The following is a 19,565-nucleotide window of genomic DNA, read 5'->3' as shown; positions in this document are numbered from 1 at the left end:
GCAGATACCCTGTAAATAGTGAAATAAAATTCCTTCCTTCATATTTGTTGATATTTGTGTATAAAAAATATTTTTGATTGACATTTAAACTCCTATATGATTTTCTATAATAAAAATTATTATTATTATTTTTTTTTTTAAAGGTCTTTTTTTATTTGGGCTAGTTAAATTAATTTTCAGGCTACCAAAATCTGAAGAGTACCTGCCCGAAGGGCTACCAGGGATTTTGAAATTTTGCGAGCCCTGATATCAATTATGTTGCTAAGTGTGTTGCCCGTGATATACAGAACCATTGAGTAAATAAAATACAGCTGTTGACCAATCAGAATCAAGGACTGGAAATAACAGTTTTAAAAATATTATATATTATATAATATAAGTATGTGTAAACTAATATTTATTATTATTTATGTTTAATTTAATTAACAGTAATAACGTCAAACTTAGTAAATTTTAACATTATTATTATTATTATAAACTATTGGTTAGGGTTAGTGCCATCGCCAGTGATATCCCTTTTGTGGCCCCTTTGGCCCACAGAAACCAATTTGTCTGGAACACAGAAATGCAGACCAGCAGAGTGATATAAACTGCAAAAAGTCCAAGGGACATTGGATGATTATACCAGCACTCTAGGAACACTGCTCAACCAATCAGATCTGAGAACTGGAAGTAGCTGTTATCATGATATCATTCAAGCATATTACTGAATGCACAACTGTTATATAGCCAATCACAGATTTAATCCACATGGCTACCACACTCTTTTTGACTCTCTTGCTGTGTGTTGCCAAGGTGACATCAATGATTGTGACATCACCTGTCGATACTTTCATTAAAAGAAGCAGCTCATTGGTGTCTAAGTCAATTCTGACAAGGTAATGAACTGCACTGGTTTCTTGTCACCAGCCCGCTGTTATGACACCACTGAAGCGTTTAGCAGAGCTCTCAGACATCGCCAGTGCAGGACCATATTATCTCGCTACAGAGATATAATCAATTTTCATTTTCAAAAGGTTAACTTTTTACTCATTGAAGCATAATCAACCCGTTTTTTTAAAAGAGGGCGCTGGCTGCAGTCCTACTGATCATTTTTCATGTTCTAGTCTTTGTGATCGAATTTGAAAGGAAATTACTCTTGCTGAGGCCTATTTTTATGAGTTCATGATGGAGGTGAGAAAAGAGGGGAAAGGGAAGGTGAGAAAAGGTGGAAAAGAGAGAGAGAGTTGGAGAGAGGAAAGGTCCTGCAGGTCACTATGCAACACTTTGAATCAGCTGCCGCTCACTAGCCACTTAAAACATAGATCGATACGGCTCTGACCATCATTATACACACTCATCTGTGAACACTCTTCTCTTTACTATGAAATGTTGTTACTATTAAAATAACTCTTTTCTATTTGAATATATTTTAAAATGTAATTTATTCCTGTGATGGTAAAGCTGAATTTGAGAATGTTCCAAGAGCATCTTGAGCTTCAGTGGGAGCAAGTTAACATGGTCTATGTCACAAATGTGAATAGCGACCCAAAAAGATTCTTAAAAAAACCCTTATTTATTTTATTTCATGATCTATAATCATAATAATAAATGCATATAACAACATAATATAAGTATAGCCATCATTTACCTATGATGACTGTGTTGTAGGAGACCTGTTCAGTGTTTTTGCCGTCATTGTAGAAGGCGAGGTGCCAGGTGCCTGAGTCCAGGTAGCGGATGAACTCTGCCTCATGAACGTTAACCGCACGAGCCTTTCTGGCTGCTCCTTCCACCTCCACCAGTCCACGCTTCTCTTTAGCTATCAGACGACTGCCGTCCAACAGCTCCACAAAGTCATACTGTACACAAACACACAACCACACACAACAAATCAAATCCCAGTTTAATCACAGACAGATCAGAACATAGTGCAGTACTAGCAAATATTCACTGCAGCTCTGCATGTCTACAATACAATGTCAAAGAGTTGTTTTTGAAGAGCATGCGGCTCTATTACATATAAATTGCAAGAGATTTTTTTTCCGGAGCTTTGACAAGCTGCTCCCAAAGAGCGAGTTTGAATCAAGGCCTCTGATGAGTTTAACATGTTGTTTTCAATTTACAGTGCATTAAAAAATATATTTGTTTCCTAAGAGACCCATTGGAGAACGACATAAGAGAGTGAAGGGAAGAATAAGTGAGCAAGAAATTACAAGACGCCTGACAAAACGAGAAGACATTTCGATCAGTGGGGAAACAGAAGTCTCCACGCCTCTGTCTGTCAATAGAACTTCAACCTATCCTTTATTCAGCCTTTAAGAAACATATTGATTGATGTGTGGCAATTAAAGCACTGGGTCAGTGCTATCGACTCTTATTGTGGAGGCCTCCGCTGCCAATTACCTCTGTTAAGCATTTACGAGTTTTGTGATGTACCCTTGAAGAAGCCGAGGTGCTGATGTTGCTTGGCAAAAAGAAAGAAACAGGACAAGGAGAAATAATTGGTTTGCTTGCGAAGGCCAAATGCAGTTTTTAATCAAAGCGGGCAAAACATGCATAGAAGTATGAATCACTTTAAGTTTGAATTAGACAGACACCGCAGATGGAAACGCCGCAGATGGACAATGGGGATTGTCGGGCTCTAACATGTAGCTTTGAAGGTCAGGTTTGAAAGTGTGACAAAAGTGACGGTCTTTTGAGGAAAGTTTGCTATCTGCCATTTGTAGCAGATCTGTGAGCCTCATCTAAAAGGACGACAGTAATTGGAACAGTGGGTGTTGTGGCATTTCTTACATCTGGTAACACTGAGAATTATGACTGTAATTAAAACATGGAAATTATGAGAATTACCAATGTGAAAAACAGCATCCTACAAAAGATTGCTCAGTTCCTCTTAGTTTAGCATTACGGGCATTGGAATTAGATGCAATGGTGCTATTTTCAACTGTCATTTGGCAACCACAGAGATCATCTAAACCCAGCAGACCCCTGGGGGTCAGTGAAAATACGGCAGGAGAAAACGGAATTTTCTTGAAAATGTTGCATGACGATTCTAACTAATGCAATGAGCATTAAATATCATAATGATTTGCTAAGCATTTTATAATGTAAAATGTTTTAAATGAACAATAGGATAAAGTGTTATTGAAGTTAATGCAGGAAATTCATTTCATGAACAGCAACAAAAAACATCTCTGATACCTGAGTGTGAGTGGGAGGCAGGCCTTTCCGGCCATAGACCCCCACCAGGGCGCCTCTCTGGACGGAGATGTTGAACTTGAGGGACTGCGGCTGGTCAATGAAGACCTGAGAGCGCCAAAAAGTTCCTGGAGGGACGTCCTGTACTGCTCTACGGCCCACATCCACCTCACCTGTGTCTATGGTGTTATTCTCTTGAAAGTAAACTCCTAGAGAGAGAGAGATACAGGAAGATGACATTTGTAAGAGACAGATAAACCATATTTATGCCAATAACCTACTGGTAGAGACTAGAAGCTATTCATTTTCAGCAGTGATACAGTGATTTGTCCCTGTGAGATACTGTGGTTGAATGTATGCAAGATGGAAAACAAGCCAACCGTAACTGTGAGCAATTTCCCTGTTCTATGATCTGCCTCTGCCCATATACAGAGACATAGTTAAAAAGAGATGTGTGGAAAACCATGTTGAACCATGACATTTTTGGCATTGCAAGGAAGCTTGATTCATGCATTGATAATCGTTCATCTTGTTCATCATGAATGCATTGTTTACAGGCAATAGATTCCATTTGTGATCATGCAAGCGTTACAGCTAGTATGGCAGGAAACCAATAACATTAGAACAACCAGGAGTGGGAGCTACAACTAACTATATGGAAGAGTGAATGGTCCTTTATTACGTTCTATAAAAATATTAAGCAACAATCCATGTGTTCAAAGGGAACCTGAAACACAGATGGTTTATATGATTCTCTTTTTAAATAAAACAGTTTACGAGTTCCTCCATTAGCAGCATATATGTTTGTGTGCCAGTGCAATCGTGATTCTTGCTATAGCCTCAAGTGTGATCAAACATTCATGAGGTATACCAGAATAATCTGATGTCAAAAATCATTAAATCACTCCATACAGTATTTAATTAGCATCTTTAAACCAACTCTTTCTGACCCTCATTCCCAAGATAACCATCACAGTGAATTACCCAGCCAACAGTAAAGAAAAAAACACTATTTTATACCATTATACTCTGGGGTACGTTTATCAAAAGCATTGTTAGCCAGCTATTTCAACATAGTTTCACTGTTAGCAACATAGTTCAACGATTTGTGTTTTCCTAAAACTTCAGCTCCAATGAACAAATGATCTTGAGCAAAATAAGCAAACGAAAACACGCAATACAATCTATATCTGTCATTCCATATTAATACATATTTCATTTTATATCTTTTAGTTTGTCAAGAGAATGAAAGAGCCATTTTTGAAGAGTGCACATATGTGAATGCACTCTAGTAACCTGGGGGAAATCCAGAGTATTACGTAAAACTAACAACCTCGATTGAACCAAACATCTGTAAATAAAACAAAACAACATAGAACAAATATGGCAAAGTAATCCTCAGATGCCATTTGCACTGTTTACACCAGTAATCTCGAATTGATTAATTACCATACGTTATTACTCCACCACCTGTGCGACATCTTTAACAATGGTTTTATATTGTTGAAACAATGTCATTCATAACTAACTAGTTAATTTCTCCAATGATGTATCATACTATGGTTAAGCAGCGAGTACCCTGGCGAAACTCTTGTCAGTTTGTTCATTTCCTAATACTAAAGGGACCTTGAAGAGATTTTAGAATAAACTTGGATACATCTAATCTAGTTGAATTCATAAAGCTCAGGGATAATGGTAATTTCAAGCCACCATTTTCCAAAAGTAGCCAACTGCGGTAATATTACATGGCGAGTCTAAGTGAAGCTATTTGACTTCGCAGAGCTCAGAACTCGCCAACAGAAGCGTCGGCCTATTTCAGCCCCTCACAACATGTTACAAGGCAACAGTGCGGAATGGAGAGGTAATGGGAGAAGGAGAATAGGCTATGCTCATATGCTAGCTAATGGAGAGCAGCTGCCATTAATATTGCATTAATTATTATTGCGTAATTCTGTAGCACGTGGGCACTAACCGCACGCGTGTTGCTAACGCAGTCAGCCGGCTACATAAAGAGCATGTTGGAGTGAATGAAAGAGTAATTAGAGAGGACTTGCTGACTGCTAGTTTTAATGTGAGCATGCCTGTGGCCCTAAATGCTCTACAGAGCAAATGAGAGAAGCCATCTGTGAAGCTCTGATCAACAGTATTGTCCACAGGATAAAAAGAAGGGGATGGTGCGCTTAAAGAATGCCAGTGGAAAAGAAATTTGCTTTCTGTGTGTGCCAGGGATGCCCAGGGTGTTTCTTGGACATGGATATTGAATTGGCATTTGCCCATGAGAATCGCAGAGATGTAAAAGGTTTGTTTTGGCTAGATGCAGAGACTCCCTAAAGCCCTGTACTTCTCTTTCTGTTTCACTTTCTTTAGCTTCTCTCTTCATCTTAGCCATGTTTTCTGCCAAACTGTCTTGATCTTTACTGTTTAAATGTGTGCATATTTCTGTGGGTAAGACAAAGAATAACATTCCAAGCTGCTGTAAGTGTATTTTTTTTTTGGATACCACATAAAATACCACTACTATCTGAAAGATATCACTGAAATTGATGTCCTAAGAAATGACACTTGTCTCTGTAATTGCCAGTGGCTCTGTAAAAAGCAAAAATCTGGAAGAATCTAGGTATGTACAGGCATGTCATTATTTTTACATTTACGGTTGTAGGCACAGAATTTACACAATGACCCTTAAAAACAACAACAACAAAAAGTTATGACATTATTTACTCATACTCCAGTTATTCTCATTTCTCATCAATGTTTAATTTCATGACATTTGGTGGAGGTGAAAAGTTTTAGTCAATTATATTTTGTATTTATATTTATATTGTTCTTCATTCAGATTATACCACATTATTTTTTGGTCATCTTTGAAGCTTGAGAGCCCCTGGTTTCTATGAAATATAGTTGTATAGAAAAGATCTGTGAAAATTAAAATGTTTTGTTTGTGTTCTACAAAAAAAACAATGTGTTTAGAATGACATGTGGGTGAATAATTATGCCAGAATAAATTTTTTTGGCTGAACCACTTTAATTAACGTTAGTAGTAATACTGTGAACACAAAAGTCAAAAAAAAAAAAATTAAGCTATTGCTCTTTCATCCTGAACAAATTAAAAGAAAGGAGAGTTGTGGTTTTCTTGCTGCAGTGACAGATGACAAGATGTTTGTGACAACATTTACACTCAAGTACTCTGTCATACAGCTATACAAAAACATGTCAAAAAGAGGCCTCATTTTTAATTTTGTCATTTGGCATGGTGTGACTTTCTCCTGTGTCTCGCTGTACGACTCATTAGACAGCAATTTGCTCCAACACTGCACACACATGGTGACTTTCAGTCCACGGCAGCAACAGTCAAGACTCTGGAGAGGTACACACTTTTACTTTCAAATGGCTAGATGGAGCGTAGCTGAATGGAACGGACCCACAGGGTCTTTAAAATAATTATTTTTAACCTGACATGTGACATTAAAAACGCAACCAAGAACTCAGTTTACTTCTGCTGTGCTGTCAAGTACTACCATTTACAAAATTACTAAAATGCACCATTAGACAGTTAGTGACAGAATTTAATTAGAGACAGAATTAAACTTTTCCATTAAGGGGTGATATTTGCCCCCCTTTCCAGGGGCATATTTAGCTAACCTCAAATGTTCGTGTCATCTTAAACTTAATATATTCAATTAAAATTGTAGTAAACTACAGGTATGTTACAAGTCAGTAATAACTGACTGAAATCAGTATCAACACAATCCATATTTGCACTGCAAAGGTGACAGAAGCTGCATCTGAAGTGGCATTTAGATATATTTACACAGACTGTGTGTACTGTACATATGCAACTCAGAGGTGGTATAAATATCTTTTCACTGCAATTACAACTGCATAAATGATGTACAAGATTGATATTTTTAATATAAAATCGTCATAAATCATAGAATCATTCTCTCAACCGATTTGTTCAACAATGTGAATTCCTTCCGTAACAAAAGACCAGTGTGTTGCACGACAGTTCTGCTGTGGATTTGGTTAAAATTATTTCCATTGGTAAAACAGAACAAAAACAAGTATTAACGTATTGTTTTTAAAATGCAGAACTCTTGCTTGTATGATATTGATTAATATCATAAATATAAAAGACAATACCTCATACAGGTGCATTTTTGCACCCATATCTTGACTTGAATTTGTTTCCATTTTTGTCCCAAGCTCTCATAATTCCCGACCCTGATGCACATCCTTATTATAACAAGATATCAACAGCATGAGGCTAGACCCATGAAAATCAAGACACTTTATTGTGACTTATCCCCTCTCTCTACCCCATGATCCTTAATTTCTCTTTTAATCTATTGGTTTCTGCCTCTCTCACCTATTATTCACTCCCTTTTCAACACTCCATTCATATGTTTTCATTGTCATCACCCCACTTTCTCTCTCTCACTATTTCTGTTGGGCCCTGATAGACATTAACATCTCCACGTGCGATTTTGCCAAGTGTCTCCCCTCGTTGCAAACGCATTCAGTTGCAGATTCAGCGACTCTTTATGACTTTCAGAAAAGTCACTTGAGCAGTTTTTAATTCACTGAAGCCTGTGGAAGAGTGTCTGCATGTGCATTAGGGGAAGTGGTGGTATATTCATTAAGAGAGTGTGAGAGAGTCATGCTCGGCTCTCTTAGCTGCTGCAGTGGGACTGAATACAGAGCCGCTCAGATGAATTGTTTAAGAATGGTGCAGCACATAAATAAGGCCCCATGAAACATTGCTAAATGCAATAATAGGTTCCACTTTCAGGCACCAGGGATAACATTCAGTTTTAAGTGCAAGACTACAGCTTTCGTACATCTGTGTGAGGATGGTGGAGTCTCTGAAGGGTGTGTGTTTGAATACAAAGCAGTCAGTGTGAGGAACACTAAATTATTTTCTGAAAATAAAAAAGACTGGTCTACTTTCATTTTTCAGTGTTTATGGAAATCAATCGCTTAAAAAACAGCGAGTCCTATACATGGGCGTAGCTTGTGGGGGGGCCAGGGGGGCCTGGCCCCCCCATGTGAATGTGAATATTTACTATAGCAAAACTAAAATGTGTTTAAAAGTACGTCTGACCAAATCCACCGGTTCGGTTTGGCCCGGCCCCCCCAAGCTCAAACGTCAAGCTACGCCTATGGTCCTATATGCTAATGACATTCCCTACAGTCCTAGTCACATACAAACACACGCACCTCTGAAGTGAGGCAGGCAATCTAAAGCACATCCTGTCATTTAGGAAGGAAAATGCACTGAGGCTATTGTCCCTGCTTTGAAAACACACACACACACGCACACGCATACACACACACACACATACACAAGGAGGTACACAGAGCACTTGAAGCTCTTTTATGGAGTGAGTGCTTTTAGGTCAGCTGTCTCTCAAAGAAAGGTGAACTGCAGAAGACAACAGCAGCACCCTCAGTTATTACTCGCTCTTTCTTCACTGCAGAAGAAGAGATAGACAAATGAGTGAGTGTGTGTACGTATTTTAAAGGGTCTACTGCAGGTATGTAAGTCAAACTTTGCTGTGTGTGATGTATGCTCAGTCTGTCAGTAAGAATATGCGTCTGTGGATTTTCTGTGGCTCTATTCATGTGTCTGTGTGTGTGGGCAGCTTTTCTATCCTTGTGGGCATGACATGTCTGAAAATCCCGCTAGAAATACAATAAAACCTGACAAAACCAGCTAGCGGGGACATCCTTGTGAGCATAAATGGTTCATGAAAGAGCTAAATATGTCTAAATATCTTAATAAAAGAAAATTCTGTAAGACATTTATAGATAAAGGTCACTGTTAGTCTGTATTTATAATTGTACAGCAGTTAGTTTCGGCTCATTTGACTGGATAGGAACTGATTTCTTATTTATAGACAAAAACCCACAGTGAATAACATTCACAATTGTCCTTTCTTTCTCGTGTCATATTGCTTAATTAGCTTACATTAAAGACCCCATGACATGGCTTGATGAGTAAAGTTTTCTGTCCTCAGGGAGGGACATTCCCATTTTCGTTGTGACTTGACAAATATCTGTGTAGTGCAGAATGATTCATATTTTTGGTCAGATGTTGACGACAGTTTGGGGCTAGTATGATAAAAAAAAAAAGAACACTTTTACTCAGTAAGAATGCATTTAAATTAGTCAACAGTGACAGTAAAGACAAATACATTGTTTCTATTTTAAATAAATACTGTTCTTTTAAATAATCCATTGATCAATATAAATAAACAATAAAGTATTCCACAAAATTATTAAGCAGCACAACTGTTTTTAACATTGAAAATAGTAATAAATTTTTCTTGAGCATCAGATCAGCATATTAGAATTAGGATGTGACACTAAAGACTGGAGTAATGGCTATTGAAAACATCAATAGGAATAAATTACATGTTAAAATATATTCAAATAGAACAGTTTCTCTAAAATGTAATAATATTTCTTAATATTACTGTTTAACTGTATTTTGAATTTAAAAAAATGCAGTCTGGGTGAGCATAAGAGACTTGTGCTCTTAATGCTCTTACCGACTCCAAACTTTTGAACTGTATTGTACATTTTAAGTGTGCACAGTATATCTGCTATTTTGTCTACCTCTGTGAGTATGTGACTTCAAAACATGCACTAAAAGCCAAAACTCTACCTAGTGTTCTTTTCATGGGGTCTTGAAGAAACAAAAAACTGCAAACATGAAGAAACTACAAGGATACACATGCAAGGTTATGTATGTGCGCATATATGCATGTACGTACTGTATATATGTTGACCAAAATCGCCAGACTGCAGTTTTTTCTCCGCTTCCTGTGTGTATATGTGACATGTCCTTCACAGACAGCGGCGGTGGTGGTGTTGGTGGGCACACACGCACAGATCAAGGTTAACTGAAGGAGGTGGGGGTGTTAGCTGCTGTCTGTATTGATCGAGAGTAAGCTGTGTGATCGTACGCATTGCTGATGGCTTCATTAACTAGCTACTCGTCTACAGGACCCCCCTCATCCTGTTTGGCCCTCACAGCAGACTGAAGACCCACCGCTGGAAGCTTGTGCCATAGCAAATTCTCCTGGCCTGTTAACACATTAACATTCCCCTGCACTCAGTGGCATACAAATCTTTATTTCTTTCACTGAGAAAGGGAAAAAAGCGAGGTGGGGGCTCGTGCTAGGAAACAAAAGACTGACTATGCTGAATGCAAATTGTGCTCAAATAAATGTAACCTGATTGTGTCACTGCCGCTTAAGGGGAGATGAATGACTTCCCCTTGCTGTGTAACTAAACAGCCACTGACGCCTATATAACTTCATCACAATCAATTTACCTGCAATTTATAGCCAATTGATAAAAGCACATCCAATTTTTTAACTCTGCTGATGACAAACAGACATTATAGAGACTAAAAATGACCTATAGCTGATTTACAAATGTCCTGATCTAATGCTACATCACTGCAAACGTGGATACGTCCATCACCTCAAGAACAAACACATTACTGTAAGGAGCATCATCATAATGGCCTTCACACATATGGCCATCTATCTTCACAGCATGAGTGTGTGTCCCTCTGCGAGTGTCTGAGTGCTTGAATTAGTACTTAAGTGAGGGAGACCTTGTGGGAATACACCTGCCGGTGGGTGGGAGAAAACGATAGCGCCTGTTTCTGTGAGGTTATTTATTTCTGATTGTATTTGTTATTTAGCATATGCTGTTAATCATAAACACCTTACAATGTGTTGACAAACTAAAAGCATCTCTTGCATTTTAATATGAGCCTTTCTATTATTCTGCCACAACTTTGCTCTGCCCACAGTGAAATCTCATAGGTTCCTGCAAAGCACAGCTGTATATAGAGTGTATATTTAGCAGCGTTGCTTCTGGTATATTTTCCATTCATTTTTCCCATAGGGATTTAAAAAAAGGCCTCGTTAAAGTGTTATAAGCCATGAACCAAGCCAACCAGCTATAAGGTGAATCACAACATTACAAATTTTCACTTACAGTAAAAAAAAAAGGGCAAAAAAGACGGTGTACTTTTAACGGTGTACTTAATGGCTTTAATGAGGGGAAAGAACTAATCATTGTGAACGACTATCTAATTCAAAAAGATGGTGAAATATAAAACTTTAAAAAAATTGCTGTTGATTATATCTATAGAAATAGATATAATATTTATATTTTTTGTTTATTGCAAAATATGCATATATAAATTTTTCACCACAAATTCTGTTAAACATGATTATTTCAAAAATAAGTTGAAATAATGTAAACCGATGGCTTTAAAAAAGCATACAGCCTCCCATCGAGTAACAACCTTGGAGCTCACAACAGGTCTGTCTTTAAAGATTTATAAGTTAGCGTTAAAAATAAATTTCCCTTTGGAGAAAATGAATGGAGTTTTACTACTGGAACCCAACTGCTGCACTCTATTTAACATTTATAATATTTAAAAACATTTTAAAATATGTAAATGCACCAGCAAAGGTAGACAGAATGCCTCCAGGTACTGTGCCACTTGACTATGGAGATTAAAAATTGAACAAATATTTAAATACATTTTTTTTGTTTACTTTTTCATGTTATATTTCTAATTCAAATGAAACCAATCACCTGGAGACTGGACCCTACAGTCTGTGTGTTATGAGCGTGTGACTTGTCTTGTGAATTTTAGTGCAGACAGACTCTGGCAGGCATGTATCAGTGAATATATTTGGTAAGTAAGCGTTTTCCTTTGTGTGATACATGTACTGTGGATCAGTGACAATGTTTGGGACTGATAGCCATATTTACTCTCACCATTTTATCACAACGTGTCTTCAGGACAACTTAGCTTACAGGAGTGAATTGAATACTGTATGTATGAATGAGTAACTGAAGTCAGCCCCCTGTTCTATTCTCACAGCGGTAACCATAGTGACAGTAAATATCAAAGACGGTGACTTCTATAACACCGGCATGTCTGTTCACAATTGACATGGTGTTATTTAATAAACAAGTCGAAGTGCGAATTCATCCGTGAAATCTTAATTAACCGACAATGTCTTTCAATTTTAAACTGAGCGTAGAACGCAGCATCTTGGTCATGACCAGACCACAAAACTGATGAGAGAAGATCTGGAGAAATACAACGACTGGATCCAAAACCCTCAGATGAAACTGGTATCTATGCTTTTTTTTGAAACACAGAAACCCTACATGAAAAAATACAATATGAATAAAACAAAACTGCACTGTATGACACAATCCACCTGAGAAGTAAAATTATATATACAGTGGGTACGGAAAGTATTCAGTTAGATCAAAAGGGTGCTTCTACTAAATACTGAGCAAAGGGTCTGAATACTTAGGACCATGTGATATTTCAGTTTTTCTTTTTTAATAAATCTGCAAAAATGTCAACAATTCTGTGTTTTTCTGTCAATATGGGGTGCTGTGTGTACATTAATGAGGAAAAAAAATTAACTTAAATGATTTTAGCAAATGGCTGCAATATAACAAAGAGTGAAAAATTTAAGGGGGTCTGAATACTTTCCGTACCCACTGTATATATATATATATATATATCAGAAAACAAAAATTCTCATCATGCATATTAAACTAACTTTTTAAATTATTTTTTTTAATTAAAAAGTTTGTTTAAAACAAGAAGAAATGTCTGCCAAAGGGAAAAGAAAATGTAACTTAATTCAAAAGGAAAATAAGTTTATTTTTCTTCCCCAAGTGGAAGATATTTTCCTATATTTTAATAATAAACTAATTTAATTTTGATAAATTAATCAGAAAACAAGACTTAATATCTAATGTCACATTTTTTCTAATGCCTCAAGTAAATGTATCTTGATTTAAAGTAATTTGAAGTCGGCATGAAATGAAATCTATTTCTTTTTTTTTCTTCTATTGTTAATGACACATCAATGTATGTTTAATTTTTAAAAAAATGTTGTGAGCTCATAATTTTTAATCAAAATCCAGTGAAAATGGCATACTTCTTTCTGGTGATTTATGCAAGAATTCTCCAATCATTTAGTCCACTTAAACCAGCACCTGGAAGCTCATGTTCATTCATCAGAATCCATGCACAGAACCAGAAGTCTCCGCTCTAAATATTGTCTTTTTCAATGTTTAGATATTTGTACTGGAAAACAAGACAAACATACTGTTTAAGAAATTTACTTTTTTAGTGGGACTAATAGTAATCCAAAATTCACACAGCAAAGGTTTACTGAACTCACTCCTCAAATGCAGGTGTGAATGCTGAAAGTTGAACTCCGTTGGTAGTTCCATTTATAACCGAACTAAGCATGAACGGAACTGAATTTAGCACTGTAAAACATGACTGACAGCCATTTCTGCTGCTGTTTGAGCGTGTCCAATGTGTGTTTCTGAGTGCATGTAAAAATGGCACTCCATTTCACTGGTCAGTAGGTTTGTGTGGCAGCTAATATTAGGGACAGAGTGAATCCCACTTTCAAGAGAGAGAGAGAAAGATAAAGAAAGAGAGATTCTGGGTAGAATGCCAGGGCATTTCACAATTCTCACAACTTGGCTTCATGCTCTGAAAGCCCAGACAATCTCAAGAAGCCATTTATTGTGCATTCTGCACACACGCAGCCCTCTTATATTCGCCCATTATAACGCTCTCTTCTTTGAACTCAATATTGTCACCTAAATGTGTTTTTTGGCACATCTTCCTGATTCCCAGACTGTTCCCGGACGTGTCTGCAACAGACGTGACAGCCGACACATCAAAGCAGCCGCCCTGATACTGTAAGACTAGTGTCTAAATGCTGAGCAATGTAAGCCTGTTGCTCTCGCAAACACAGAGGTTTAAACTCATCACAGATCACTGAAACACACATCCCAGTGCCAGGAAAGATGGCATGGTGCAAAGGAAATGGTTTTGGAGTGTGTGATTTCCATTTGTGTGTGGGAGTGTTTGTGGCTGGGGTGGGGGGTGGGAGTGTGTGTGGGTGTTTGTTTAGCTCAAGTTATGTTTATTTAAGGGAGTGTGGGTCTTCATGGCGGAGGGTCCTAGAGGTGTAGTTGTGTAGGAGTGAGTCTGTTTGGTAATTTTCTCTAGCCTATTACTGTGTGTGTGTTCTCCAGTCTGTTTACTAAATGCAAATGTGTTTTGTGCTAGAGAAGGGGCTTGAACAGATTGTGCCTGTGCCATATTATGCATCCATGCGTGTGCGTTTGACCCTTACTGTTCTCAGTAGATAGGGCAGTAACTGCGTTGGTTGCTGTGGCGTCAGATTTGACCTGGCCATTCTCAAAAGCATAGCCCTCAGTCTCCTGCAGCTGCCAATTCAATCCAAAGAGATGCATGGCTATGGAGAGAGAGACACAAGAGAGAGAATGTTCACTTACAAATAAAGGAACAAGAAGCAATAGATTAAGAGACAGTGAAAACACTGTGATATAATCAATATAAAACAAAGTTTGCCCCTGTAAAACATTGTGGAACACTAGGATAATGTTGATGTGGCTTTAAAACCCCTAGGGTTGACCACAAGTTACCTTCACCCCTATGATTTTCTGGTTCCTGGATATAACTTGAGACCTTCCTTCAGTGTCTAGGGGATCTTTATTGCTGGATATTCATAGGTGTGATCACTTAGAAAAGTAACAGCACATCTTTCCTTAATGAGCCATATGATTTTATGATTTATTAATGCAGCGCAAAATGATTGGGACAAGTTACATTCTAAAGATTATCACTTAAAGTATCAGCAAAAGTAATGGTGATACTTGCCTTTGTAAACCAGTAAACACCACTTTGTAAACACCACTAGTATTAGAAAAAACAGTCACAATTGTTTTTTTATGGAATGTTGCAGTGTTTGTTGTTGATTTATCACATCATTACGTTTTAAACTCATGTGCCCTCATACTCTTTAATCAAAACTGTTAATGTCCACTGCCCTCACAACAACATCTCTTCCTTGATGTGTACACAGGCACAGGGCAATAAAACTGTCTTACGACCAGACGAGTTTCAATCCCTCTCCTCCAGCAACCTGTCAGTCACATGAAACGATCACACAAATTAGCAAATGACAGTGAACTAACAATCCAATCAGTTCCTGATGGACAAAATGTTTTTTCTTGTTCCAAAAGCTGTTTTACTTGGAAAGATGTCAAAATAGTGAAGAAAACTCGCAATCAGTGTTAGGGGTAATGTATTGCAAGTAATGCGAGCTACGTAATCAGATTATTTTTTTATGTAACTATTAAAGTAACTAAGTACCGTAATTAGTTACTTTTCATGGAGTAACGCAATATTGTAATGCATTACTTTTAAAAGTAACTTTCCCCAACAGTGGTTGCAATTATTGATTCATGGTGACCTTAAAGATTCTATTCTAATATTCTAATAAACACTGTCAAAAACTAAACAGAGAGTTGTTGTGTAATCAAGCCCCTATAATGACCTTTTGAAAGAAAAAAAGAATAAAAACAGCTACATGTCCTGTATTGATTTGTTTATGCATTATTTTACTCTTTAAACAGTCATTGTTATGTGTCAAGTGGGAATACCAATTTATTCATCAAAGCTCAAGTTTTTAAGTTAAAATAGCTCTAAAATGCTATAGTAGCCTCAGCTGATGAATTTGGTATTAGTGACAGGAAAGACTGTGCGGCTGTGCTGTGGAATAATATGTTTAGACAGCTGCTTTGGCTGTCTCATTTCACTTGTTCCTGAAATGTCTGAATGTTCTTTCCAAAGTGTGCTTGTGTGGAATTTAAGCATTCGAAAATCACACTTGGCCTGTATATTTGTGACATGAGGTTCAGTTCAGGTGTGGCTAGAAACACAACTGGCTACATTTCAGGGTGGGTTTGCCAAACGGTCTTTCACAGATTCTGCAAAAAGGCCCCCGTGGGTAGCAAGACGACCTGGGTGAATCAGCACCCATTTGAGTATGTTTTGTTTCCCTGGTGATGGTAGGTTATTCATTTTGCAGTCACTGAGAAAAACACTGCAGCGATTTGTGGAGACCTTCTCCATTTCAATCTTAACCCTACCTGGATCGATCCCATAACATTTATATTGTCATCCCAGAACCTTAAAGGGACAGTTTACCCAAAATGAAGATTCTGTCATCATTTATGTAGTTCAAAACACAAGAACACAAGAAACCAAGTGACCAAGACCTGTTAAGTTTCAAAAGAAAAGAAAATATTTTTTTGAGAAAAAATGATCTCATACTGTATATCTCATTCACAGATTTGAGTACGCCAGTATAGCAGAGGACAATATTATAAGTGACTTAATTTCATTCGTTTCTTACACAAAACTATAGTATTAGCTTCAGGAGATTATCATATAATACTTTTATGATACACATTTTGTCCTATTTAGAGCTGAATTGTCGTCTCTCTATGCGTTCATTGCATAGCAAGAAAAATCCCTCAAAATGTTTTGTGTTCAGCATAAGACAGCAATTTATACAAGTTTAAATCAACATAAGGGTGAAAAATATACTTTCATGTTTAGTTGAACAATTACTTTAACTACAGTGCTGTTTAAAGCCTTAATCTAGTGGTAATTGTCCCTGTGATTTGTGATATCATTAGTTGGTTTTGCATTAGTATAAGAATCTCATAGGACGTACTGTATATGTATGTGTGTGTGGTAGCTGTGCTGAGGTGGGCTGCTCTGAGGGGACAGGCTGATCCTCTCTCTGAGTAACAGCAGTGTTAGCTGCAGACGTTGGCTCTAATAAAGGTAATTTAGACCTGCCAACAACCCCCACTGGGTCTCTTCCTGCCCCAAGAGCACACACACAACCTCCCCACATAAATCATTCTCCTTCTCTCTGTGCTGGGGTATTTGTGTGTTTACTTGTGTGCGTAAAGTTTCTTATGTGTGCTTGTTATCTGGAACTGTAGGCTTTGCCGGTATTCCTGAAATGCGTAGATAAAGCGTTGTAACATTATACAACAAAAGCGCTCCAACGACATGGAGCATTAATGAGAAGGATAAAGACATAGAAGAGTTGATGCACGACAGTTTCATTAAAGTATTTGAGCAGTAATTGGCTTATAAAATTCCTTAAGCTCACCCTCCAAAGTCTTGCCATATCTTTCTATCCGGTCTCACTCTTTCTCTCACATTAAATTAGATACCTGCTAGGCCGGCCCGTTCACGGAATAGCCGATGTCCAGCACTCTGACCTTAGCCGAAGGAGGGGGTTATGGGAGAGTGGGCGGTATTGACTTCTCTGGCAGAAAGACGGCCACCCCCTGCTGATCTGATCGAGTCGCTCGCCGACACACTTTTGAGCAGGCTGCTCCATTAACTTTCAGCATTGTAAACGAGGAATGAATATGGAAGTGCAAAGTTTTTCACTTCTGTATCGGATTCTTATTGTTCATGAAACAGTTCCTTGATGGTCAGTTGCATTCACTTGTTGCAATATCTGAAAGCGAAACTAATGTGGATGAATAAACAATCTTAAAGAGATAATAGAGGATGGGCACGCTTGGATCTTAGAGCCGCAGGGCATTCGGGAACGATCATGCATGTGTATGGAACACATCCAGGGTATTAGAATACAAATGCGCCAAGTGCAAAATAAAAAAGCGTCTAGTTCTCTCAGCTGACAAAGAATGTAAATTGGCTGTTAGGCTTTTCCTCATTTCCTTTCCCTCGGTTGTCTCGCGAGTGCTAAAACAGCTAAAGGTGGGCGAGATCATGGGAGGTGGATCGCTTTGTTGATGAGCCCTGGGAACAGAAAGCGATGAATAATAAAGCAGGCTTCAGAGAAAGACCAATTCTACATGGGGTGAGTGGAGAGAGAGTAAAAAGAGAGAGAAAGAGGGCAAGGGAGGGAAGCACAACGCCTGATCAGTTTGGAAGTGGGCCGCTACTGCCTCAGGTGTGTAAGGAATGAATAAGAGAGCAAGGAGGAAGAGAGAGTTTTCACCAGGGCGGGGTTCATATGCAGAGTGGTAAGAATTACAGTTGAACTAAATGCAAGGCAACTTATACGAGGCAGGATTGGCGGTTATGTAACCAGTGGGACTCGCAATGCTATCGAGGACCCAGCGACGCTTCATCTTAAAATACAGCTCCATATTTCTCACTCTTTGTCACTTATGATCATTAGCAAGAGGACGGGGAAACTGGCTTTCTGTGACTCAACGAGAAACTATTTTCAGAATTAGTGGGAGAAAAACAACAGCAAGCAACACCAACAGAACCGAGAAAAAAAAACAGTCGTGAACCGTTGCATTTAACTGCACGAGAGATACGCCAATGAATAAAAAAGACTTTCTGCAGCAATAAATCAAGGGCAAAACCAAATGTCCTTCCATCCCTCAGGGTGTTGTGTTGAGAGGAGAGCTGCTGACAGCCTGTCCCCTGAGCATTTCCAAATCACCCACACAAATTACCTCAACTCTCACCGTCCTTATTTACAATAATCAACCACTTTTTGCAAGGCACCAAAGCTGCATTTTTCTATGCCTATGTATGAAGAAAAAATAATTATGTGTATTCAGAAATTTCATCAATGCCAATCAAAACTTTTTTGAATGCAGGGTGAACAAGGTATGAAACAGATTTTAAAAATGACTATTAATTATTCTAAAATCATTTAGCAAAAAACATAAGTGGGAGGACAAAGCAGCTCTCTAAACTGTGAAAATAAGAGTGCACTGTGGAAAGACTGAGTTAGTATTTTCTCCAGAGCATCACTACTCATTCATGGAGACACAGACCGAATGAAAAACTTCGCCTGGCTCTGCCTAAATGTACAATGCTTTTTAGAGGTGAGAAAAGCTGTGAAGTATTTATGAACAGCTTCTCTATCTTTTAAAACAGGACTGAGGAACTCATGGCATGCCATGCTTCCTCTGGCTGGTGTTTGGTCCACTGAGTTTTTCCAGCTTTTGGCGTCAATGCTCAGAGCAACGTTTAGAGGCCATCAGCACTCTGTTCAGAAGATGCAACTTGTTTACCATGGGCATCACATTGTTTTAAAAAAGGGAATAGTTGAGGGAAGATGGATAGACTTCTTGGTTGTGAAGTCATGCTTGCTCATTAATTTTTTTCTGTTTTGGTAAATAAAGAGTTGAATTGGAGATGAGGTCTGTAGTAGAAAAAAATTATTATATAATTTATATATACTAACATGCAGAAGATGCTGAAAAAACAAAGTATATGCAGGATGTGGACAATTATTCTGAAGAACAGTGATAAAAAAGGGACTTGTGAACAAGTATGAAAAGAAAACAGCTGGAAAGGCCTATGCTGCCTTCCATCAGGGCTTGTGCTGCATCAGTCTCGTCTCAGAACTCTCTTTTCAAAAAGCTCAGGGAGCAGTTAAGTGAGTAAAAAAAATCTGGTCTCAGGCCCA

The 19,565-nt window shown here is 38.0% G+C and overlaps 1 protein-coding gene across 8 annotated transcripts in view; it reads right to left on the bottom strand.

Moving 5' to 3' along the window:
* tenm3 (teneurin transmembrane protein 3) overlaps positions 1 to 19,565 on the bottom strand; it is a 297,565-nt gene that overhangs the window by 75,737 nt on the left and 202,263 nt on the right. For all 8 annotated transcript variants that reach the window (XM_016463794.1, XM_016463787.1, XM_016463801.1 and 5 more), the window contains 3 exons: positions 14,406 to 14,528; positions 3,184 to 3,389; positions 1,631 to 1,841 (listed from right to left, as the gene is read on the bottom strand). In XM_016463794.1, coding sequence (XP_016319280.1) covers positions 1,631 to 1,841; positions 3,184 to 3,389; positions 14,406 to 14,528 — 540 coding nt within the window. The remainder of the gene's footprint in view (positions 1 to 1,630; positions 1,842 to 3,183; positions 3,390 to 14,405; positions 14,529 to 19,565) is intronic.

Source organism: Sinocyclocheilus anshuiensis, unplaced genomic scaffold (genome assembly GCF_001515605.1).
Source record: "Sinocyclocheilus anshuiensis isolate Anshui unplaced genomic scaffold, SAMN03320099.WGS_v1.1 scaffold145, whole genome shotgun sequence".
Classification (NCBI taxonomy): domain Eukaryota; kingdom Metazoa; phylum Chordata; class Actinopteri; order Cypriniformes; family Cyprinidae; genus Sinocyclocheilus; species Sinocyclocheilus anshuiensis.
This window is presented reverse-complemented; position numbering and strand designations above follow the sequence as displayed.